Here is a 26,772-nt window from a genome sequence, read left to right on the forward strand (position 1 = left end):
ATTTCCCTTTGAAAAATTAGGGACATACTTTCCAAATTGGAACTGTTCTGAAAAAAAAACAGGACATTTGGTTTGGTTACTTTAGAGCATGTCATTTTGCCACTATAATGGCCTATTAATATGGTGAGGTTGCAGTAAGTGGTTAATTCGGTCCAGTGTAAGGGTTAGTTGTGGCTTCGGTTACTGAGGCAGAAGGTGGTCTAGTAAGAATCAGAGGATCCCTGGATGTAAAGAAAACACAGCTACCTATAGGCATCACAGCAGATAATTTAAAGCAATTACTTTACCCTTGCTTGCGTTGATGTTGGAGCTTAAAAGGACAGTTTAACCCTACATTTTTTTGCACTTCAAATTGTTTCCAATGATCCATTTTACCTGCTGGAGCGTATTAAATTGTTTACAAATAGCTTGTTTTCCTTTTCGGCATTTGAAATAGCTAATTTTTTTCTGTGGTATTCCTTCCTATTCTGAAAGATTCTATACTTAAAGGGACAGTCAAGTCCAAAAAAAACTTTCATGATTCAAATAGGGCATGTAATTTTAAACAACTTTCCAATTTACTTTTATCACCAATTTTGCTGTGTTCTCTTGGTATTCTTAGTTGAAAGCTAAACCTAGGAGGTTCATATGCTAATTTCTTAGACCTTGAAGGCCGCCTCTAATCTAAATGCATTTGGCAGTTTTTCACCACTAGAGGGCGTTAGTTCATGTGTTTCATATAGATAACTTTGAGCTCATGCACGTGAATTTAAAGAGGAGTAGGCACTGAGTGGCTATAATGCAAGTCTGTCCAAAGAACTGAAATAAGGGGGCAGTCTGCAGAGTCTTAGATACAAGGTAATTACAGAGGTGAAACGTGTATTATTATTGTTGGTTATGCAAAACTGGGGAATGGGTAATTAAGGGATTATCTATCTTTTAAAACAACAAACATTCTGGTGTTGACAGTCCCTTTAAGTATAGGTTAAAGAAAACCTGTGTAAACATAGCAAGCAGAAGAACCCCACACAACCGCCCGCACGAAACAACGAAAAAAACACGTAACTGTCCGCAAGAAATTAAAAAAAAAACTTAACTGCCCATACGAAGTATAACAAAAAAACCCCTAACCTTCAGCACCAAGTATTAATGAACACCGAAACCGCCAACATCCAAAATAATAAAGTAATTAACCCCTAATCCGCAAATAACATAATTAAAATATTAACCCCTAAACCGACAAACCCCCACATTGCAATAAACCTAATTAACCTATTAACCCCTAAACCGAAAACCCCCCACAACGCAACAAACCTAATTAACCTATTAACTCCTAAACTGCCAACCCCCTACATTGCAATAAACCTGATCTAAAATTACAAAAAATAAAAAACTCTAAAATTACAGAAAAAAATAAACAAAATTATCATAAATAAAAAAATTAAACCTAATGCCTATGAAAATAAAAAGCCCCCCAAAATACCCCCCATCTAAACTAAACTACCAATAGCCCTTAAAAGGGCCTTTTGTAGGCCATTGCATTAAAGTTTAACAGCTCTTTTACATTTAAAAAATACTAAGTCCCCCTAATAGTAAAAACCCCCCATGCACCAAACCCCCCAAAATAAAAAAAATTACCACTAAAAAAACCTAAACTACCCATTGCCCCTAAAGGGGCATTTGTATGGGTATTGCCCTTAAAAGGGCATTCAGCTCTTTTACTGCCCTTAAAAGGGCAATCAGCTCTTTTCCAGCCCATTAAATCCCTAATCTTAAAAATAAAAAACCCCAAAAATAAAAAAGATCCTTAGACTATGCCCCAAATCGGTACTCACCGTTCCTGAAGTCCAGCGGAGATGGTATTTTTCCAGGAGGCTCCATCATCTTGTATCTTCATCTGGAGTGAAGGTGGCGCAGAGCGGAGGTGCGGAGCTGGCTTCCCCAATGCGTGGATCCTCAGTGGCGGTCCTCAATGGCGCTGGTCCTTGGCTGTGGTGGTCCTCGGCGGCGTGGAGGCTCCTCTTCATGCGATCGTCCGTCGCACACTAAAGATTAAATTCATGGTACCCCATATTTATTGGGGTACCTTGCCTTCCAGTTGGCTGAAATTTTGAAATCAGCCAATAGGATGAGAGCTACTGAAATCTTATTGGCTGATTTTAACAGCCAATAGCATTTCAGTAGCTCATCCTATTGGCTGATTTCAAAATTTTAGCCAATAGGAATGCAAGGTTCCCCAAATTGAATGCGGTACCTTGCATTCAATCTTCGGTGTACGACGGACATCGGATGAAGAGGAGCCTCCACGCCGCTGAGGAACGCTGCAGAGGACTACCACCAAGGACCGCCACTGTTCAGGACCGCTGCTGAGGATCCACGCAATCGGGGAAGCCAGCTCTGCACTAAAGATTAAATTCAAGGTACCCCATATTTATTGGGGTACCTTGCATTCCACTTGGCTGAAATTTTGAAATCAGCCAATAGGATGAGAGCTACTGAAATCTTATTGGCTGATTTTAACAGCCAATAGCATTTCAGTAGCTCATCCTATTGGATGATTTCAAAATTTCAGCCAATAGGAATGCAAGGTTCCCCAAATTGAATGCGGTACCTTGCATTCAATCTTCAGTGTACGACGGACATCGGATGAAGAGGAGCCTCCACACCGCTGAGGAACGCTGCAGAGGACTACCACGAGGACCGCCGCTGTTCAGGACCGCTGCTGAGGATCCACGCAATCGGGGAAGCCAGCTCTGCACCTCCGCGCCTTCATTCCGGATGAAGATAGAAGATGATGGAGCCGCCTGGAAGAAGAGATTCAGGAACAATGCATAAAATCTATGTAAACAATATTACACTATTTGTATTGTCTTTTCTCTCTTTTATTTGAAGGATTGAGGATCGCCTACACGATATCCTTTTACATCACATTTATTTGCACTTTTAAGGGCAATGCCCATACAAATGACCCTTTAGGTGCAATGGGTAGTTTAGGTTTTTTTAGTGTTAGTTTTTTTATTTTAGGGGGTTTGGTGGGTGGGGGGTTTTACTGTTAGGAGGTAATTGGTAATTTGTTTAGGTAAAAGAGCTGTTTAACTTAGGGCAAAGCACTACAAAAGCCCTTTTAAGGGCTATTGGCAGTTTAGTATTAGATTAGGGGGGATTTTTTATAGGGGTATTACACTGTGTGCAGAATTATTAGGCAAATGAGTATTTTGACCACATCATCCTCTTTATGCATGTTGTCTTACTCCAAGCTGTATAGGCTCGAAAGCCTGCTACCAATTAAGCATATTAGGTTATGTGAATCTCTGTAATGAGAAGGGGTGTGGTCTAATGACATCAACACCCTATATCAGGTGTGCATAATTATTAGGCAACTTCCTTTCCTTTGGCAAAATGGGTCAAAAGAAGGACTTGACAGGCTCAGAAAAGTCAAAAATAGTGAGATATCTTGCAGAGGGATGCAGCACTCTTAAAATTGCAAAGCTTCTGAAGCGTGATCATCGAACAATCAAGCGTTTCATTCAAAATAGTCAACAGGGTCGCAAGAAGCGTGTGGAAAAACCAAGGCGCAAAATAACTGCCCATGAACTGAGAAAAGTCAAGCATGCAGCTGCCAAGATGCCACTTGCCACCAGTTTGACCATATTTCAGAGCTGCAACATCACTGGAGTGCCCAAAAGCACAAGGTGTGCAATACTCAGAGACATGGCCAAGGTAAGAAAGGCTGAAAGACGACCACCACTGAACAAGACACACAAGCTGAAACGTCAAGACTGGGCCAAGAAATATCTCAAGACTGATTTTTCTAAGGTTTTATGGACTGATGAAATGAGAGTGAGTCTTGATGGGCCAGATGGATGGGCCCGTGGCTGGATTGGTAAAGGGCAGAGAGCTCCAGTCTGACTCAGACGCCAGCAAGGTGGAGGTGGAGTACTGGTTTGGGCTGGTATCATCAAAGATGAGCTTGTGGGGCCTTTTCGGGTTGAGGATGGAGTCAAGCTCAACTCCCAGTCCTACTGCCAGTTTCTGGAAGACACCTTCTTCAAGCAGTGGTACAGGAAGAAGTCTGCATCCTTCAAGAAAAACATGATTTTCATGCAGGACAATGCTCCATCACACGCGTCCAAGTACTCCACAGCGTGGCTGGCAAGAAAGGGTATAAAAGAAGAAAATCTAATGACATGGCCTCCTTGTTCACCTGATCTGAACCCCATTGAGAACCTGTGGTCCATCATCAAATGTGAGATTTACAAGGAGGGAAAACAGTACACCTCTCTGAACAGTGTCTGGGAGGCTGTGGTTGCTGCTGCACGCAATGTTGATGGTGAACAGATCAAAACACTGACAGAATCCATGAATGGCAGGCTTTTGAGTGTCCTTGCAAAGAAAGGTGGCTATATTGTCACTGATTTGTTTTTGTTTTGTTTTTGAATGTCAGAAATGTATATTTGTGAATGTTGAGATGTTATATTGGTTTCACTGGTAAAAATAAATAATTGAAATGGGTATATATTTGTTTTTTGTTAAGTTGCCTAATAATTATGCACAGTAATAGTCACCTGCACACACAGATATCCCCCTAAAATAGCTATAACTAAAAACAAACTAAAAAATACTTCCAAAACTATTCAGCTTTGATATTAATGAGTTTTTTGGGTTCATTGAGAACATGGTTGTTGTTCAATAATAAAATTAATCCTCAAAAATACAACTTGCCTAATAATTCTGCACTCCCTGTAGTTTAGGTTTAACTTTTTTATTTTGGATACCTTTGTTTATTTTTTTCTGTAATTTTACATTTTTTATTTTGTGTAATTTTAGCTTTGGGGTTTGTAGTTTTTTTTTTAAATAGACTGCCCTCTGGGCAGGCTTATCGCCTAGTTACATGTATAATGTTAAAAATATTAATAATAGTTATTAAAAATTATTATAGAAACTGTAAAAAAATCGAAATAATCCGTAAAATATATATTTTATAGTATATATTATAATTTCTAATAATTATTATTAAAATTTTCTTTAATAATTTATATGTAATTTCAATATCACACCTTAAAATAACTATGGCCTAGATTTGGAGTTTGGCGGTAGATGGGCTGTTAACGCTCCGCGGGCTTTTTTCTGGCCGCAACATAAAATTAACTCTGGTATCGAGAGTTCAAAAAAATGCTGCGTTAGGCTCCAAAAAAGGAGCGTAGAGCATTTTTACCGCAAATGCAACTCTCAATACCAGAGTTGCTTACAGACGCGGCCAGCCTCAAAAACGTGCTCGTGCACGATTCTCCCATAGGAAACAATGGGGCTGTTTGAGCTGAAAAAAAACCTAACACCTGCAAAAAAGCAGCGTTCAGCTCCTAATGCAGCCCCATTGTTTCCTATGGGGAAACACTTCCTACGTCTGCACCTAACACCCTAACATGTACCCCGAGTCTAAACACCCCTAACCTTACACTTATTAACCCCTAATCTGCCGCCCCCGCTATCGCTGACCCCTGCATATTATTTTTAACCCCTAATCTGCCGCTCCGTAAACCGCCGCAACTTACATTATCCCTATGTACCCCTAATCTGCTGCCCCTAACACCGCCGACCCCTATATTATATTTATTAACCCCAATCTGCCCCCCTCAACGTCGCCTCCACCTGCCTACACTTATTAACCCCTAATCTGCCGAGCGGACCTGAGCGCTACTATAATAAAGTTATTAACCCCTAATCCGCATCACTAACCCTATCATAAATAGTATTAACCCCTAATCTGCCCTCCCTAACATCGCCGACACCTAACTTCAATTATTAACCCCTAATATGACGACCGGAGCTCACCGCTACTATAATAAATGGATTAACCCCTAAAGCTAAGTCTAACCCTAACACTAACACCCCCCTAACTTAAATATAATTTAAATCTAACGAAATTAATTATCTCTTATTAAATAAATTATTCCTATTTAAAGCTAAATACTTACCTGTAAAATAAATCCTAATATAGCTACAATATAAATTATAATTATATTATAGCTATTTTAGGATTAATATTTATTTTACAGGCAACTTTGTAATTATTTTAACCAGGTACAATAGCTATTAAATAGTTAAGAACTATTTAATAGTTACCTAGTTAAAATAATAACAAAATTACCTGTAAAATAAATCCTAACCTAAGTTATAATTAAACCTAACACTACCCTATCAATAAATTAATTAAATAAAATGCCTACAATTACCTACAATTAACCTAACACTACACTATCAATAAATAAATTAAATACAATTGCTACAAATAACTACAATTACATAAACTAACTAAAGTACAAAAAATAAAAAAGAACTAAGTTACAAAAATTAAAAAAATATTTACAAACATAAGAAAAATATTACAACAATTTTAAACTAATTACACCTACTCTAATCCCCCAATAAAATAACAAAGACCCCCAAAATAAAAAAATGCCCTACCCTATTCTAAATTAATAGAGTTAAAAGCTCTTTTACCTTACCAGCCCTGAACAGGGCCCTTTGCGTGGCATGCCCCAAGAAAATCAGCTCTTTTGCCTGTAAAAAAAATAATACAATACCCCCCCCAACATTACAACCCACCACCCACATACCCCTAATCTAACCCAAACCCCCCTTAAATAAACCTAACACTAAGCCCCTGAAGATCTTCCTACCTTGTCTTCACCATCCAGGTATCACCGATCCGTCCTGGCATCCGGTGCTGAAGAGGTCCAGAAGAGGCTCCAAAGTCTTCCTCCTATCCGGCAAGAAGAGGACATCCGGACCGGCAAACATCTTCTCCAAGCGGCATCTTTGATCTTCTTCCATCCGGTGCGGAGCGGGTCCATCTTGAAGCAGCCGACGCGGATCCATCCTCTTCTTCCGTTGTCTCCCTACGAATGACGGTTCCTTTAAGGGATGTCATCCAAGATGGCGTCCCTCGAATTCCGATTGGCTGATAGGATTCTATCAGCCAATCGGAATTAAGGTAGGAATATTCTGATTGGCTGATGGAATCAGCCAATCAGAATCAAGTTCAATCCTATTGGCTGATCCAATCAGCCAATCAGATTGAGCTCGCATTCTATTGGCTGATCGGAACAGCCAATAGAATGCGAGCTCAATCTGATTGGCTGATCGGAACAGCCAATAGAATGCGAGCTCAATCTGATTGGCTGATTGGATCAGCCAATAGGATTGAACTTGATTCTGATTGGCTGATTCCATCAGCCAATCAGAATATTCCTACCTTAATTCCGATTGGCTGATAGAATCCTATCAGCCAATCGGAATTCGAGGGACGCCATCTTGGATGACGTCCCTTAAAGGAACCGTCATTCGTCGGGAGACAACGGAAGAAGAGGATGGATCCGCGTCGGCTGCTTCAAGATGGACCCGCTCCGCACCGGATGGAAGAAGATCGAAGATGCCGCTTGGAGAAGATGTTTGCCGGTCCGGATGTCCTCTTCTTGCCGGATAGGAGGAAGACTTTGGAGCCTCTTCTGGACCTCTTCAGCACCGGATGCCAGGACGGATCGGTGATACCTGGATGGTGAAGACAAGGTAGGAAGATCTTCAGGGGCTTAGTGTTAGGTTTATTTAAGGGGGGTTTGGGTTAGATTAGGGGTATGTGGGTGGTGGGTTGTAATGTTGGGGGGGGTATTGTATTATTTTTTTTACAGGCAAAAGAGCTGATTTTCTTGGGGCATGCCCCGCAAAGGGCCCTGTTCAGGGCTGGTAAGGTAAAAGAGCTTTTAACTCTATTAATTTAGAATAGGGTAGGGCATTTTTTTATTTTGGGGGTCTTTGTTATTTTATTAGGGGGATTAGAGTAGGTGTAATTAGTTTAAAATTGTTGTAATATTTTTCTTATGTTTGTAAATATTTTTTTATTTTTTGTAACTTAGTTCTTTTTTATTTTTTGTACTTTAGTTAGTTTATGTAATTGTAGTTATTTGTAGCAATTGTATTTAATTTATTTATTGATAGTGTAGTGTTAGGTTAATTGTAGGTAATTGTAGGTATTTTATTTAATTAATTTATTGATAGGGTAGTGTTAGGTTTAATTATAACTTAGGTTAGGATTTATTTTACAGGTAATTTTGTTATTATTTTAACTAGGTAACTATTAAATAGTTCTTAACTATTTAATAGCTATTGTACCTGGTTAAAATAATTACAAAGTTGCCTGTAAAATAAATATTAATCCTAAAATAGCTATAATATAATTATAATTTATATTGTAGCTATATTAGGATTTATTTTACAGGTAAGTATTTAGCTTTAAATAGGAATAATTTATTTAATAAGAGATAATTAATTTCGTTAGATTTAAATTATATTTAAGTTAGGGGGGTGTTAGTGTTAGGGTTAGACTTAGCTTTAGGGGTTAATCCATTTATTATAGTAGTGATGAGCTCCGGTCGTCAGATTAGGGGTTAATAATTGAAGGTAGGTGTCGGCGATGTTAGGGAGGGCAGATTAGGGGTTAATACTATTTATGATAGGGTTAGTGAGGCGGATTAGGGGTTAATAACTTTATTATAGTAGCGGTGCGGTCCGCTCAGCAGATTAGGGGTTAATAAGTGTAGGCAGGTGGAGGCGACGTTGAGGGGGGCAGATTAGGGGGTTAATAAATATAATATAGGGGTCGGCGGTGTTAGGGGCAGCAGATTAGGGGTACATAAGGATAACGTAGGTGGCGGCGCTTTGCGGTCGGAAGATTAGGGGTTAATTATTGTAAGTAGCTGGCGGCGACGTTGTGGGGGGCAGGTTAGGGGTTAATAAATATAATACAGGGGTCGGCGGGGTTAGGGGCAGCAGATTAGGGGTACATAGCTATAATGTAGGTGGCGGCGCTTTGCGGTCGGCAGATTAGGGGTTAATTATTGTAGGTAGCTGGCGGCGACGTTGTGGGGGGCAGGTTAGGGGTTAATAAATATAATACAGGGGTCGGCGGGGTTAGGGGCAGCAGATTAGGGGTACATAAGTATAACGTAGGTGGCGGTCGGCAGATTAGGGGTTAAAAAAATTTAATCGAGTGGCGGCGATGTGGGGGGACCTCAGTTTAGGGGTACATAGGTAGTTTATGGGTGTTAGTGTACTTTAGAGTACAGTAGTTAAGAGCTTTATGAACCGGCGTTAGCCCAGAAAGCTCTTAACTCCTGCTATTTTCCTGCGGCTGGAGTTTTGTCGTTAGAGCTCTAACGCTCACTTCAGAAACGACTCTAAATACCGGCGTTAGGAAGATCCCATTGAAAAGATAGGATACGCAATTGACGTAAGGGGATCTGCGGTATGGAAAAGTCGCGGCTGAAAAGTGAGCGTTAGACCCTTTAATCACTGACTCCAAATACCGGCGGTAGCCTAAAACCAGCGTTAGGAGCCTCTAACGCTGGTTTTCATGGCTACCGCCGAACTCTAAATCTAGGCCTAAGTTTTCATGTGTGCTAATCCGATAACGAGTTAGACCTAAAGCGCGAAACGTTACGCATATTTTACATTCCTATGTTCTTAGAAAATGTTTTAATTTTTATTATTAAATATATATTTCTATATATATATATATATGTGATAATGTTAATGTAAAATATATATCTATACCTGTATATCTATAGGAATATATATATAGGTATAGGTATATACAGATATATATATAAAATTTGTATTTCAATAAAAAACATATTTCTAATGGGGAAGAAAATTGGTAGGTGAAATATTAATAACTCCTGTCGGGTTGATGCACTATCAATATGTGTTAGGTTTTTTCTTCTACGCCCTCTATTGAAGTCTAAGGGGTTAATGTTTTAGCAAGGTTGCAATATAGAAAATTCTGAAGTTAGCGTGCGTCAGGTTTTACTTTCAAGTTGTAATACACATGCTATCCAACGCACGCAAAAATATTACTTCTAGTGACGTTTACACTCCAGCAGGAGAGCTAAATAGCGTGCCACTTGTAAACTAGCCCTTGATGAGTTGTGGTTTCAAAGGACAAAAACAGCCATTTTAAATACAAAAGTATTTTATACTCTGCAGCTAGTAAAACAGGTAATTGTAAACACATTAAGGTAAATATGATTTTACAGCATACCGTCCCTTTAATATAAGGTTATGGCAGGTGTAAACAAAAATGTCTTATTTGCAGGTCACAAGAAACTGTAAACAGGGATGTTATGTCACCACAACACATTATTTGCATTTTAAGCTAAAAGTAGTAAGAAGTGCAATATCTTGCAACTTCTCAATTTAGGGTTTTGATAAATATTCTTTGGCACCAACTGAGTAGCAAGTGTTTGCAATAGGGCTAGTGTTTATTAGTTCTGTCACTTTGAAATCTAGGCCTTAGTTTGTCATACCCTATCCAACATCCAAAAGACTATACATTTGTGCAAACAAGCAACTATCTTTGTATGTACATTATGTATAATTGTACACACACACACACTAAATATAGTGATATATACACAGTGTATATATATATATATATATATATATATATATAAATACACTGTATATCTATCTATCAAGATATATATATATATATATATATATATATATATATATATATATAATCAGTTTGTATAAGCACGCCTATTGATTCAACCAAACATTTTTTTACTTACAACAACAATTCCTTTTGTGATGGATTATCCCAGCTGAAAATCTTCTTTTTAACTAAGTTAAAGAATTCTGTTCTCCTCCTAAAAAAACATAATAAACATCAAGCTTGGAATTTGTATCAAAGGCTTAATCAACTCCTATTTCCAACAATGCAAATAAGTACAAATAAGGTGGTTTTCTAAAGATTGGAATACAAGCATTGTTATGCTTCAGATAATTATCTATGCAATGCTTCTACGCTGTTTGACTATCCATTTATGACGCACATAAAAACTGGGCACTGTCAGTAAAAATAACTTAACCGATCCTTTTTAGGTCAGTCAGTGTGCTGTAACCAAGAATAAATAAATGAAAGATGATATGACCCAAGAAAACACTGTTCAAATTGAAATATTGCTCATTTGATTTTACTTGCTGAACACTTACTTGATAAACAGAGCTAAATCTGTGGCAAGAATGGCTTTTTTGATCATTTTCAGAGCAGTCTTGTAGTCCTGAACTGAAAGTCCACTTAGAATCTGGTTACCCTGTGGACAACACCAAGAGACAAATTATGAACCAAGACCATGCCGCAATTAATTTTTAACTAAGATGATGAATGAGTGAAAATAGTGGAACAGAGGTCCTCTTGAAATATAATCTAAAAGAAGCAGAAGTAGAACAAATAGTAGATTATAAAATGAAAAGTATATGTTCCACTTACAAAATACATCAGATTACTTGCAGGAAATTTAGGTAAATGATCACCTTATGATCAGCAGACGATAAGTTGGGTGTTATATGTAGCATATTGTGTGAAAGAAAATGTAAGGTTAGTGAATTACAATTATAAGTCAAATGCACATGCAGGAAATAATAGTGGAAAGAATGTCAGCTATGGTAGCCTTTAAAGGGACGTAAATAATATATTGGCTGGTAGTCCCCAGTCTACTTTATTCAGCATTTTGCAAAATAAATAAATTAATTAAAATAGTGCACCCAGAGAACTACTAGTGCTGCCAGCGTAAGGATACAGCTAAATTGGGTAGCCAGTGTCTTTGAAAGGACCTGCTACAACTGATGACTATCGTATTCACTTTGCGTGATAGGGGTATCATGCAGAGTGAGTCAGGCATTCTATTTTAAACCTTTATTTTGTTATTTGGGAGGTACTAGGCAAGATACCAGGGTTGAAATTAGGGAGCCTTTGTTTATTACTTTTAGGTTCCTTTACTAATAAGAATACAAATTGGAGGGCAAAATAATTTGTATTTCTACTTTACATGAGGATTTTATATCCTATATTATAAAAGGCCAAGTGTGTTTGTCTGAAGCCGTCATGCGCAGTAGAGACTGCGCGCGGACAAACACACCTGGCCTTCAGCTGGAGAGTAGTGCGCACTGCAGAAGCTGCCTGGTGGGGGCGTGACCGGCGTGTGGCGGGCGTGACAGGCGTGACGAGGGGGCGTGACAGACGGGCTTGACGAGGGGCGTGGTCAGCGGGCGTGACGAGGGGGCGTGACCTCGCGGGAGCGCACGGGAGGGGCGTGGCCGGCGGGAGAGAACAAAACAGAGGAAGGAAGGAAAGAAAGAAAGAAAGCGAGCAGAGAGAGGGGGGAAGAGCAAAAGAGGGAGAGAGAGCGCAAGAGAGTGGGAGAGAAACAGGGGGAGAGAGAGGGGGGAGAGAGAGCTCAAAAGAGAGGGGGGAGAGAGAGAGCTCAAAAGAGAGGGGGGAGAGAGAGCTTAAAAGAGAGGTGGGAGAGAGAGCGCAAAAGAGGGAGAGAGAGAGAGCGCAAAAGAGAGGGGGAGAGAGCACAAGAGAGGGGGAGAGAGCACAAGAGAGGGGGAGAGAGAGCGCACAAAAGAGGGGGAGAGAGCTCAAATAAGATGGGGGAGAGAGAGCGCAAAAGAGAGGGGGGAGAGAGAGCGCAAAAGAGAGGGGGGAGAGTTTAAAAGAGAGCGCAAAAGAGGGGGGAGAAAGCGCAAAAGAGAAGGGGGAGACAGAGTGCAAAAGAGGGAGAGAGAGAGCAAAAGAGGGAGAGAGAGAGCGCAAAAGAGAGGGGGAGAGAGCAAAAAAGAGGGGGAGAGAGCACAAAAAAGAGGGGGAGAGAGCGCAAGGGGGAGAAAGCACAAAAGAGAGGGGGAGAGAGCGCAAAAAAAGAGGGGGAGAGAGCGCAAAAAAGAGGGGGGAGAGAGCGCAAAAGAGTGGGGGGAGAGAGAGAGCTCAAAAGAGAGGGGGGGGAGAGAGAGCTCAAAAGAGAGGGGGGGAGAGAAAGCTCAAAAGAGAGGGGGGGGAGAGTTTAAAAGAGAGGGGGGAGAGAGAGAGTGCACAAAAGAGGGGGAGAGAGAGTGCAAAAGAGAGGGGGAGAGAGCGCAAAAGAGAAGGGGGAGAGAGCGCAAAAGAGGGGAAGAGAGAGAGCAAAAGAGGGGAAGAGAGAGCAAAAGAGAGGGGGAGAGAGAGAGCAAAAGAGAGGGGAAGAGAGAGCAAAAGAGAGGGGGAGAGAGAGCAAAAGAGAGGGGGAGAGAGAGCAAAAGAGAGGGGGGGAGAGAGAGAGTGCAAAAGAGGGGGGAGAGAGAGCAAAAGAGAGGGGGGGAGAGAGAGAGCAAAAGAGGGGGGGAGAGAGAGAGAGCAAAATAGGGGAGAGAGAGAGCAAAAGAGGGCAAGAGAGAGCAAGAGGGGGGAGAGAGCAGATGAGGGGGGGAAGAGAGAGAGCGAGCAAAAGAGGGGAGAGAGAGCAAAAGAGGTGGGAGAGAGAGAGCAAAAGAGGGGGGAGAGAGAGCACAAGAGGGGAGAGAGAGAGCAAAAAAGGGGAGAGAGAGCAAAAGAGGGGGGAGAGTGCAAAATAAGGGGGAGAGAGAGAACTCAAAAGAGAGGGGGGAAGAGAGAGAGAGCGCAAAAGAGAGGGGGGAGAGAGAGGGAGCAAGGGTTGGAACCACGGTACCTAAAAAATTGGCCCGTGTACACGGGCTTTAGGACTAGTATTATTATAAGAGATATGTGGTTTGCAGTGGTAGGGTGAATGCAAATTGTACTTTTGAACAGTAAATGAAAATTGATGTGTGAGTTAGATAAACCTTTTTATTACTTCTAGAATAAAAAAAACAAAATAATACAATGTACAGGAATGGAATCTATTAGAATGTTACATTAAGAGAATACAATTGTGAAATATATACAGGGCTTAAAACTTCCACTGGCCAACGGTGAGTAGAAATTGAACTTGGGCAAGTAGTAAAAGATACTGAAGGCTAGGCGTGTAGGCGCAGCTGCAAAATGCCACCATGAAGATGGAGCAATGGTTTGAAGGTGAAGTGCTGAAGTGTCGATGCTGAGAAGGACCCAAGACAAACAGGATTACTTTAGAGACAATTCTGGTGTAATTAGATGATAATCAAACTACTTTAGAAGTAATTTGTACAACATCAGACATCATCAGGCTTCTAAAGTCATCAGCTAAGGAAAAACATTCTGGGTGACGATTTCAGAATGATTAGCAGCTTACTTTACCGATTACTTCACAAGCACGAGCAGCCAGTGAGTCATCTCATAAATATTTCTCCTAGACTCCAGGAAGATCATCCTTTTTGACTAGGGAAGTGTTGGCATCAAGGAGAGAGGCAGCATAGAGGAGAGGCGTCTTCAGCAGGAGTGCGGGTTATGTAAGGTAAGTAGAGTCCTTGGTGCCGATTTATTAAGCTGCCAATGCAGCTGTTTCCACGCGAGCCTTCAGGCTCACCAGAAACAAAAGTTAAGAAGCAGCGGTCTAAGACCGCTGCTCCTTAACTCATCCGCCATCTCTGAGGTATTGCACAAGCATTTCACTAGAAATGCTTGTACAATGTTAAATGCCGACAGCGGATCATGTCCGTCCGACGTTTAATAAATCTACCCCCTGGTCTGTGATTTGAGGTCTGGGGGCAATTTTTCAGCCCAAATTCTTTACGTGAGGTTTGAGTTCACATAAAAAGTTTGAGTGTAAAATGTGATTGCGTTTGAGAGAACTTGTAAAACGAGTGAACATTGACGCTTAATGCCGCTCACAGAAAATATTAGAAACTTAATTACCACGAGTTTGAGCAAATTAATTTGTGGTAATTTAAACACTGCGCCCCTTGTAATACAAAGTCGAGCGCAAAAAATACTGCAATCTCAATAGCAACACTTAATTTAGGTAGGAGAGTTTTAAAGCTGTATACATAAAAATCTGAGCCACAAAGGTAGCTTAAGATATTTTGAGGAATTTTCAAAGATTTTTGCTTTTAGATATCCTAGCCAGGTTTAAAAATAGGGGTGTGTGCTTAAACCATTCATTTAAAGGAATGTTGGAGGGAAATACAATAAATTCTGTACCCATAGAACAGTTATTTTTTAGCAAATATCTCCCATACAGCTAATAATGGGCTGGGCTCTTTCTTCTATCCACACTGCCACTACCTCTTGATTACATAGCTTTTCTATAGAAAATACTGCAGTATTGACAAGATCAATTTCTACAGGCAAAATCAACTATTTCGAATGACTGTCCCCTTTCTCAATCTAAAGGGCACCCATAGATAGTTGTCCAGCTAAAACCCATGCAAAATAAAAAAGACAAATTGGACACTAAACTTTTTTTTATGTCAATGCTGCCTTATATTGAACCTGCCCTGGTTTACACAACTTTGCATTATGTGATAGGCAGATAAATGCTGTCTATACACTGTGCCAAATGTATATTTATTTGAATAATTGTATTACAATTTGTTATGGTTTAAAATAAAAAATAAATAAAAAAATAACTGCACAATAAGGTGTTTCACAATTGGTAAACATATGCAAAGAGTGGGGGTAGCAGGTGTGGGCATGTAGTGGGTGGGATCAGAAGTGGTGAGTAGCGTTTTGGCCTGGCTAGTAGCTTATATCAGTGTTTTTCAACCAGTGTGCCGTGAGAGATCCTCAGGTGTGCCGCGGCAGACTGACAACAGTGCGGGGGTGTCCCTCTTTCAAATTTTGAAATATTGGGAGGTATGTGACAGGCTCATCAGGCATCATTTACAACCATGACATTGACATTCATTCACAGACATTCATTATGATTGTTTGTGAATGAATGTCAATATGTCATGTATAGTTTGTAGGAGGCATGGCATGACAGCACAGTACAGTGTATGTATATATATATATATATATATATATATATATATATATATACACACACTGTATATATATATCCTGTATTAGGCTACAATGTGTGATTTTGTAAAAATTTTGGGATGGTGGTGTGCCACAGGATTTTTTTTATGTAAAAAAGTGTGCCACGGTAAAGAAAAGGTTGCAAATCACTGGCTTATATGACTTTTGAGCCATATATATGTGATAGACATCATGTGAGTGATAACATAGGGTGTATTATATAGATCACACTAAGAGGAATAACTAGTATGTTTTGTGTTAGGGAAGTAATTACATGACTAAATGTTTACAGGTGTTTAGAGGCCCTGTACATACAGCATGCTGCTGATTAATGTAGTGTTTGTAAATCCACGTGGTTTAGAAATATATCTGACAGAGTCCATTTCTACAGCCACTAACTCACACACTTTACTTTCTGGTTCCCCTCTCTGACAACACTGTTTCCGACCCTATTTTTTTGCAACGATTATATAAATGTCTTATTATTATTATTATTTAATTAAAACTAGGAAGAAAACACTATGAGCCAGATTACATGTTTAGCACTAATTTATTGCACAGCCACAAATGGGCAAATTTGTCTGTTTGCGCGCGCACAATAAATAACCAGCCATTACAAGTGGCTGGTTATTGCTACTGCAAGCTCGCGGTAGCAATTAGTGCTCCGAAAGTTAACCAGAGGTCAGACCTCTAGTTAATTTTGTAAATGTCCCCCAATTGCCCCCAAAACTTAGTGTTAGTTTCCTTTTTTATTTATTTATATTTTAAATGTAGCATTAACAAAACAGCCTACACTAAGCAGTCTTTGGGGGCTAAAGTTGGCGGGAGTGGGGTGTTAGAATAAAAACAGCACTGAAAAGTGTCTTTACATTGTGGTCTATGGGAACTGTCTGTTACCAGTAAATATATATGTATATGCTTATACACATATATATGTATGCGTTAATATGTGTATAAACACATATTAACACAAATATAAATGTATATATTCATATACATATATTTACATTTGCTGTCCATCGCTGCACGACTTACGCTCTTCACATCGCTAGTTCTCCTGCTGTGTCATGGCATGAGAACGAGGCTCCCATTGAAGCTACTGTATAGAAGTGTGCAATCGTAAATGCAATGCTTCCGTGCAAAGTGAAGATGAGGTCGTGTTCGCATTGCAGCTGACTCGTAATACCACCACACATTTGCGTGTGCTTGTATTACTCTGTGGACAGCAAATATCCCTTTTAGCAAAAGTAATATTTTGCACTCCACTTATAGAGGCCCCTTTTATCAAGCTCCGTATGGAGTTTGTACGATCGGGTTGATTGACACCTCCCTGCTGGCGGCCCATTGGCCGCAAATCTGCAGGGGACGGCGTTGCACCAGCAGCTCTTGTGAACTGCTGGTGCAATGCTGAATACGGAGAGCGTATTGCTCTCCGCATTCAGCGAGGTCTTGCGAACCTGATCCGCCTTGTCGGATCAGGTCCACAAGACCTTTGATAATTCTCTGGCCCTATATTATAACATAATAGCAAACACCATATCCATCCCTTACTTTAGATTAGAAAAATAGCAGTATAAAAGTCTACATAAATATAACTATCTATATCTATACTATGCCTAATATTTAGAAACAAGACCAAATATATTGCCCGGAAAAGAGTTGCATGATGATTGAATAACAACTCTGCAGGCGATCTGCCAGTACTGCAGTGTGGAGTTGATCGACAGTCTCTCAGAAGAGAGTATCAATTATGTTCCCATGGCCTACCTTGCACTATAGTTGCCCTTAGAAATTTCACAATCAATCTTTCAGCTTCTGCATTAGCTTCTGGGCACAAAGGAGTATTTCCCAAGAAAGAGAAAACTTTGTCTTTAACAGGAATAACTGTAACTGAGGATGTTGAATATTTGTCTATAACCACCATCAAGTAAACTCCTATAGGTAATGAGCCATAAAAAACAATACTCACATTGCACCATGGTGCTACAGACATTTTTAAAGGTTCTTTATGAGCTCCTGGAGTTGTGGCTTGACACACAATACAACTTCTCACCAACTGTTCTGCTTGTTTATCTATTGTATGTACTTTGTCATTCAGCTGTGTTTTATTTGCCATTTCAAGTTACTACAGCAAGTTTTTGCAGTATAGGATCAGTTAATGTTGCTTATGGTATTTTGTCTACACTCAGTCCTTTAGGTACAGCATCATTAATAACAAAATAAATATATTCTTCTGCAACCATGGAACTTTGAGTACTTGTGAGTGAGCCCACTGATATATGATACCGAGACATTATATACTGCTGGGTTCTCTTTAACAGATTTATAAACCACAGTAAAATTGTATGGTTGTTGCCTTAAACCCCATATTTCTATTCTAGTGGGTGGTTTGGATTTTGGATTATTTCAGATCAACTGTAAAGGCTTGTGAATGTGATCTGTGATCAGTCCTAATGAACAACCATATAAATATAAAGGAAAGCATTCACAACGCCAAACTATTGCTGAAGCGTCACGTCCAGTTTGAGATTAACATTTTTCCACATTGCTTAGGGAACGGCTACCATAAGCAATAATATAATGCTTGCCTTTGTCTCTCTGCTCCAGAATAGCACTTCAACCAACAGAGCTAGCATCTGTAAAAATAATAGTTTGTCATTGAGGGTTAAATTAGGAAGGTGATGGCAAACCTTGGCACTCCACATGTTTCAGAACTATATTTCCCATGATGCTCGACTGTACTGCAGTGGGCCTAAGCATCATGTGAAATGTAGTTTTTAAATATCTGGGGTGCCAAGGTTCACCATCACTGAAATAAGACATTATCTTGTCACTAGTCAAACTCTGTTTCAATTGTTGAAAAGCCTGTTGTTCAGAATCAGTCCAATGCCAAAGCACATATTTTGTTGTTAACTCTCTCAAAGGTCTGGTAACAGTAGAGAAATTAGGGATGAATCAAGAACAGTAATTAACCATCCCTAGGAAACTTCGGACTTCACTGGAGTCTGTAGGAGGATTTGCATTCAGAATTGCTTCCACTTTCTTTGGATCTGCTGATATGCTTTCAGCTGAAAATACAAATCCATAAAATTCTAGTTTAGTTTTATTAAATTCACACTTATTACGATTTAAGAAAAGTCCTTTCTCATGTAGTCGCTCAAAAACAACAGTGACATTTTTATTAAAGTCCTCTTGAGTAGCTCCAAACGCAATAATAACATTACTGAATTCCAGATAATGTTTGCTGCATTACATTTTGAAATACGTCATCAGCAGAAGAAACACCAAAACTTAGGCGCTTGTTTCTCCACAATCCTGTGAGTGTTGAGAAAGTATTTATATATCTGCTTGTTGGATGCAATTCCAGTTGATGGTACGCTGATTTTAAATCAAGTTTGGAAAAACTTTTGCCTGGCTAGGATCATGAATTATATCATCTAATGTTGGAGTAACATGGCGCTCCCTGATATCGCAGTGTTCGCTTATCTTATACAAATTTTTACACTATTAGGGTTTTAACATTGACACTATTTAGAGACCCATGAGGTTGGCCCCTGCACTTTTTCAGTGATTAATTGTGTTTCAAGGTTCTTGAGTTCAGCATCAACCTTTTGCCTTAGATGAAATGGAATTCTTCTATGTGGTTGTATTACAGGTTTTATGTGTGGATTGATACGCAGCTGTACTTGAAAATCTTTCAGTTTACCAATGCCATTAACAAATGAGCGTATTGCTGTGCTAACTGATCTGCTACAGAGCCTGTGCACTATATAGGTGAGACTGCATTCATAAGCTTTATAAGTCCCAGACTGGATGAGGTTTCACAAATCAGAAGAGAAGAATGTTGATCCTTTACAATATAAAACATAGTTGCTGTTTTGTTGTGTTTGAATGCACATGTGGCTGCAAATGTAACAATGACATTAAGGGGTTTAGTTGATATATATTTATATTGCTCTGTAATAACCGTGGTTGTGGTTTTAATATGTGAAATGTTTGTTCACCCATTAAATTAACAGCAAATCCTGAATTAACCAATGCATTGATTTTACTGTCATTAATGAGTACATTAACTTGTGGCTGAGTTAGGTTACACATGCTGTTTACTACAAATACATATTTGTCATTATTGTTTGAGAAGTATTGTCCTTTTTGATAAAGAGATCTGACTAGATTTATTTTCCACTGCTCTGATATATGTGGATCAGTAAGTGATTGATGTTTTTGATACAATTTTGTTCTACATTGCTTTGCAAAATGACTGCATTGCTTATTCCTTCCTGGACAAGTCCCATTAAGTGGATATAAACCACAACTGTTTCTGCATAGCACACACAATTTGTTTCTTTCTGGGTTGTACTGTTGAACTGTCTTTTTGAACTCTACTTATAATAAACTGATCATCAGAAAATCTATTTTCTATCGCCTAGATTTAGAGTTTTGCGGCCGAAAGGGTGCATTAGCTACGCGTCTTTTTTTTCTAAACAACGCTGGTATTGAGAGTTCTCTGAAGACCTGCGTTAGGCTCCAGAAAGGGAGCGTAAAGGCATACTTACCGCCACTTCAACCCTCAATACCAGCGTTGCTTACGGTAGCGGCTAGCTGGAAAAACGTGCTCGTGCACGATTCCCCTATAGGAAACAATGGGGCAGTTTGGGCAGAAAAAAAACCTAACACCTGCAAAAAAGCAGCGTTAAGCTCCTAACGCAGCCCCATTGTTTCCTATAGGGAAACAGTTTCTAAGTCTGCACCTAACACCCTAACATGAACCCCGAGTGTAAACACCCCTAACCTTACACTTATTAACCCCTAATCTGCCGCCCCCGCTATCGCTGACACCTGTATTACACAATTAACCCCTAATATGCCGCTCCGGACACCGCCGCAACCTACATTATACCTATGTACCCATAATCTGCTGCCGCTAACATCGCCGATACCTATATTATATTTATTAACCCCTAATCTGCCCCCCCAACGTCGCCGCTACCTTACCTACACTTATTAACCCCTAATCTGCCGACCGGACCTTGCCGATACTCTAATAAAGTTATTAACCCCTAAACCGCCGCACTCCCGCCTCGCAAACCCTATAATAAATAGTATTAACCCCTAATCTGCCCTCCCTAACATCGCCGCCACCTAACTTCAAGTATTAACCCCTAATCTGCCGACCGAACCTCGCCGCTACTCTAATAAATGTAGTAACCCCTAAAGCTAAGTCTAACCCTAACACCCCCCTAAATTAAATATAATTTTAATCTAACGAAATAAATTAAATCTTATTAACTAAAGTATTCCTATTTAAAACTAAATACTTACCTGTAAAATAAACCCTAATATAGCTACAATATAACAAATAATTATATTGTAGCTATTTTAGGATTTATATTTATTTTACAGGCAACTTTGTATTTATTTTACCTAGGTACAATAGCTATTAAATAGTTATTTACTATTTAATAGCTACCTAGTTAAAATAATTACAAAATTACCTGTAAAATAAATCCTAACCTAAGTTACAATTAAACCTAACACTACACTATAATTAAATAAATTACCTACAATTTTGGGTTAGAGTAGGGGTATGTGGGTGGTGGGTTGTAATGTTGGGTGGTGGTATTGTGTTTTTTTTTTACAGGCAAAAGAGCTGATTACTTTGGGGCATGCCCCACAAAAAGCCCTTTTAAGGGCTGGTAATAGAGCTGTTAACTTTTGTAATTTAGATTAGGGTAGGGACATTTTTTTATTTTGGGGGGCTTTGTTATTTTATTAGGGGACTTAGAGTAGGTGTAATTAGCTTAAAATTCTAGTAATCTTTTTTTTATTTTTTGTAATTTAGTGTTTGTTTGTTTTTTGTAATTTAGTTTAGTTTATTTAATTGTAGGTAATTTATTTAATTTATTTAATTATAGTGTAGTGTTAGGTTTAATTGTAACTTAGGTTAGGATTTATTTTACAGGTAATTTTGTAATTATTTTAACTAGGTAGCTATTAAATAGTAAATAACTATTTAATAGCTATTGTACCTAGTTAAAATAAATACAAAGTTGCCTGTAAAATAAAAATAAATCCTAAAATAGCTACAATGTAATTATTCGTTATATTGTAGCTATATTAGGGTTTATTTTACAAGTAAGTATTTAGTTTTAAATAGGAATACTTTAGTTAATAAGATTTAATTTATTTCGTTAGATTACAATTATATTTAATTTAGGGGGGGTGTTAGGGTTAGGTTTAGACTTAGCTTTAGGGGATACTACATTTATTAGAGTAGCAGCGAGGTCCGGTCGGCAGATTAGGGGTTAATACTTGAAGTTAGGTGGTGGCGATGTTAGGGAGGGCAGATTAGGGGTTAATACTATTTATCATAGGGTTTGCGAGGCGGGATTGCGGCGATTTAGGGGTTTATAACTTTATTAGAGTAGCAGCGAGGTCCGGTCGGCAGATTAGGGGTTAATAAGTGTAGGTAAGGTAGCGGCGACGTTGGGGGGGCAGATTAGGTGTTAATAAATATAATATAGGTGTCGGCGATGTTAGGGGCAGCAGATTAGGGGTTCATAGGGATAATGTAGGTGGCGGCGGTGCGCGGTCAGCAGATTAGGGGTTAAAATTTTTTATTATAGTGGCGGCGATGTGGGGGGACCTCGGTTTAGGGGTACATAGGTAGTTTATGGGTGTTAGTGTACTTTAGAGCACTGTAGTTAAGAGCTTTATAAACCGGTGTTAGCCCAGAAAGCTCTTAACTACAGCCTTTCCATGGGCGGTAGGAGTTTTGTCGGTAGAGTTGTAACGCTCACTTCAGCCAATACTCTAAATACCAGCGTTAGGAAGATCCCATTGAAAAGATATGATACGCAATTTGCGTAAGGGGGTCTGCGGTATGGAAAAGTCGCGGATTGAAAGTGAGCGTTAGACCTTTACCTACACAACTCTAAATACCAGCGGGGCGGCTAAAAGCAGCGTTAGGAGGCCTTAACCCTGCTTTTGACGGCTACCGCAGAACTCTAAATCTAGGCGTTTGCTTGCCTGTCAGCAATATCTGATGTTCTGTCATAATTAAGCAAGTCTTTTAAAGATAGTTTAGATTGTCTCAGTGCATATATCCTTCATTTTGAAGAAGTGCAGCTTTGTGTTATTTGTTCTTTAATCGTATTTTTAACATCAGAAAACTCACAATTCTTTGCCAGCAAACGTAACCTGGTTTAAAATGCATCTAAAGGTTCATCACCCTGTTGTGCTGCCTGTCTGAATATGTTTATTTCATAAAAAGTGTTCTTTTTATGGAGAAAATATGTTGTCAGTTTATCTTTAACATCAGTCTATGGGGTAGATTTATTAAGTGTCGCTGTAGCGGATCATGTCTGCCCAACATTGCTAAATGCTGACAGCATACGCTGTTGGCATTTAACATTGCATGAGCATTTCTATTGAAATGCTTGTGCAATGCCGCCCCCTGCACATTCGCAGCCAATTGGCCAGCTAGCAGGGGGTGTCAAATATATCCCTATGTGTCAGTGTTTGCAGACAAGGTATCATGAACGAAAACGATTGTATTTAAGTGCAACAGATGGAGTACCAACGGCGCACTGTAACAAACTAGGGGGCGCCCACCAATATTCAGTGATACCAGTATGTGAGACAAACACAAGGAACCTAGTATATCTAAATAAATATACACATGTACTGTACATACCTAAAAATATATGCGCATATATGAATATATGTAGCTAAAATGGTGTGAAAAATTGATTAAATAACACTACAAGAAGTGTTAATATAAAGTGCTACAATGTAAGATGCAACAATAAAATGTGCAACAGGTAGTGAATATGATAGAACTGTAACAATATCCAATCTAGGTAATATAGATTAGATAAAATGTGACAAAATCAATAACAATAAAATATCAAAAATAAAAATAATAGCAATAAGGTAGTATATAATTAATCACTACAACATTAGAAAGTGTAAAAATAAAAACACAATTAGGCACAGTTAAAGAGAGTCCACAAGTGTATGATCAGGGAATAACATAAAATATGTCCTTATATGAATGAAATGTGCAATGTATTGTTCCTTTAATCAGATGGTGATCCACAAACCAAAGCCCATTAGATATACAGGTTTCAGAGTGGATAAGTGACCCAGCGATTTGGCTCTCCAATGGTAGGGATCCTGAGTCCCAAACGATACTAGAGATATATGAGAAGGTATCATGAATGTCATACAATTTTTCTCCAGCTAGATGAAGCAGTAAAGCTTTCTAAACTAGAAAGAAAACACTATGGCCTCTATTTATCAAGCCACCAACCACAAATACGCTGGAATTGCGCAGCGTATTTGTGGCGAGCCTGATTCCCCTTAGTTATCAAACCCTACAAACCAGCAAAAGTAGAAATTAGTGACGTAACATACGATCCGCCGGACTCAGTCCAAAACAGATCGATGCTTACGTCACTTCAGATGTTCCGAATGCAAGTTCGGCACTATCTGACTAGTTTTGCTAGTTAACAAAAATCTTCCAAGTACGCTCGCCACTATTCCGGCCCAGCGTACCTGGTTTTCAATCCGCCGCCCTGGAGGCGGCAGATGCCATAGGAATCAATGGGAGTCTGAAAGCAGCGAAAGCTTATGTTCGCTGCTGCCCGATATCCCATTGATTCCTATGGTAATGTTTACACCTAACACCCTAACATGTACCCCGAGTCTAAACACCTCTAATTTGCCCCCCCTACACCGCCGCTACCTACATTATACTTATTAACCCCTAAACCGCCGCTCATGGATCCCGCCGCAACTAAATAAAGTGTTTAACCCCTAAACCACCGCTCCCGGAGCCCACCGCCACCTACATTATATTTATTAACCCCTAATCTGCCCCCCTACACCGCCACCACCTACATTATATTTATTAACCCCTAATCTGCCCCCCCCTACACCGCCGCCACTATATTAAATTTATTAACCCCTAAACCTAAGTCTAACCCTAACCCTAACACCCCCTAACTTAAATATAATTTAAATAAATCTAAATAAAAATAACTATCATTAACTAAATTATTCCTATTTAAAACTAAATACTTACCTGTAAAATAAACCCTAAGCTAGCTACAATACAACTAATAGTTACATTGTAGCTAGCTTAGGGTTTATTTTTATTTTATAGGCAAGTTTGTATTTATTTTAACTAGGTACAATAGTTATTAAATAGTTATTAACTATTTAATAACTACCTAGCTAAAATAAGTACAAATTTACCTGTAAAATAAAACCTAACCTAAATTACAATTATACCTAACACTACACTATAATTACATTAACCCTTTAAGGACACAGCTTTCAGTTTGCTCAATTGTTTTATGACGGAAAAATTCCGTCATATGTCCTTAAGAGGTTAAATCCCTAAATTAACTACAATTAAATAAAATTATCTTGTAATTATTTTATTTTTTTCTGTAATTTAGTGGTTTTTTTTTGTACTTTAGATAATTGTATTTAATTGTATTTAATTGTAGTTAATTTAGGGATTTAATTTAATTATAGTGTAGTGTTAGGTGTAATTGTAACTTAGGTTAGGTTTTATTTTACAGGTAAATTTGTATTTATTTTAACTAGGTAGTTATTAAATAGTTAATAGCTATTTAATAACTATTGTACCTAGTTAAAATAAATACAAACTTACCTGTAAAATAAAAATAAACCCTAAGCTAGCTACAATGTAACTATAAGTTATATTGTAGCTTGCTTAGGGTTTATTTTATAGGTAAGTATTTAGTTTTAAATAGGAATAATTTATTTAATGATAGTAATATTTATTTAGATTTATTTAAATTATATTTAAGTTAGGGGGTGTTAGGGTTAGGTTTAGGGGTTAATAAATTTAACATTGTGGCGGAGGTGTAGGGGGGGCAGATTAGGGGTTAATAAGTATAATGTAGGTGGCGGTGGGCTCCGGGAGCGGCAGTTTAGGGGTTAAACACTTTATTTAGTTGCGGTGGGGTCCGGGAGCGGTGGTTTAGGGGTTAATTCATTTATTAGAGTTGCGGTGGGCTCCGAGAGCGGCAGTTTAGGGGTTAAACACTTTATTTAGTTGCGGCCGGGTCCGGGAGCGGCGGTTTAGGGGGTAAAACAGTATAGTATAGTGTGGGTGTTTAGTGACAGGGTACCAATAAAGCTGGGAAAAAGCCGAAGAGCAGCGAGATCGATGACTGCTAGTTAACAACAGTCCGCTGCTCATCGCCCCGTACTTGGTGCGCGGCTTTTTGACAGCTTATTTGGTAATTTTGGAGAGTGTATTCAGGTCTGCGGCAGCACTGTTAGGCGATCTTAGGGGAGCGTATTGATGCCGTCGAATGCAGGTAAGTTGACAGCTTGATAAATAGATGCCTATGGGTTTGATTTATCAAGCCCTTCTCTCTTCACAAGTGAACCTGCATTCAGGATTTATCAAGCAGAGCTGTTTCCCTGCCCTGTTCTGCACGTCTTAGGTGAAGAATATTAATCTCCCCGGTCTCTTCCTAACAGGAAGATTGACAGCTTCTACCCGCACATGATTGGCTGTACGCAGGCAGGGGGCAGGGCTGCACATGAGTGAACACCAGTGCTTGTGTGCAATAGTAAATGTGGGCAGTGGATTGCTGCCCACTAGAGGAGAAGTCAGGCAGACAGGGGCGAATATGTCCTCACCTGTCTGCCCGTCGATGATAATTCGAGCCCTGTATGTTATAACATAGCAGCAAAAACCATAATCAAAATGGAACTTAAATATCAGTTTTATTTCTTTGGCAAGAACCTAACCAAAAATGCAAAAAATGTAACAATATAATACACTGTGTTAATTTAACAATATAACACAGTGTATTAAAAATAGAAAGGATATAGTCCAAATATTGCAATTTTGTAATAGATTTCGCCAGATATGACCTCAAAGAGAAAAGGCAAACATAGTGTAACCCTTAAACTGGATGATGGACCTTATTATAGTTACTCACATTAGACAGAGCTATAACTGA

General features: G+C 39.1%; 1 protein-coding gene across 1 annotated transcript in view; it reads right to left on the minus strand.

Annotated features, from left to right (window-relative positions):
* Positions 1-26,772, minus strand: part of PDE5A (phosphodiesterase 5A) — a 530,049-nt gene that overhangs the window by 25,886 nt on the left and 477,391 nt on the right. The window contains exons 16-17 of the mRNA XM_053703601.1: positions 11,032-11,132; positions 10,608-10,685 (exon numbers count right to left, since the gene is read on the minus strand). Of these exons, the coding sequence (XP_053559576.1) occupies positions 10,608-10,685; positions 11,032-11,132 (179 nt within the window). The remainder of the gene's footprint in view (positions 1-10,607; positions 10,686-11,031; positions 11,133-26,772) is intronic.

Source organism: Bombina bombina, chromosome 2, assembly GCF_027579735.1.
Source record: "Bombina bombina isolate aBomBom1 chromosome 2, aBomBom1.pri, whole genome shotgun sequence".
Classification (NCBI taxonomy): Eukaryota; Metazoa; Chordata; class Amphibia; order Anura; family Bombinatoridae; genus Bombina; species Bombina bombina.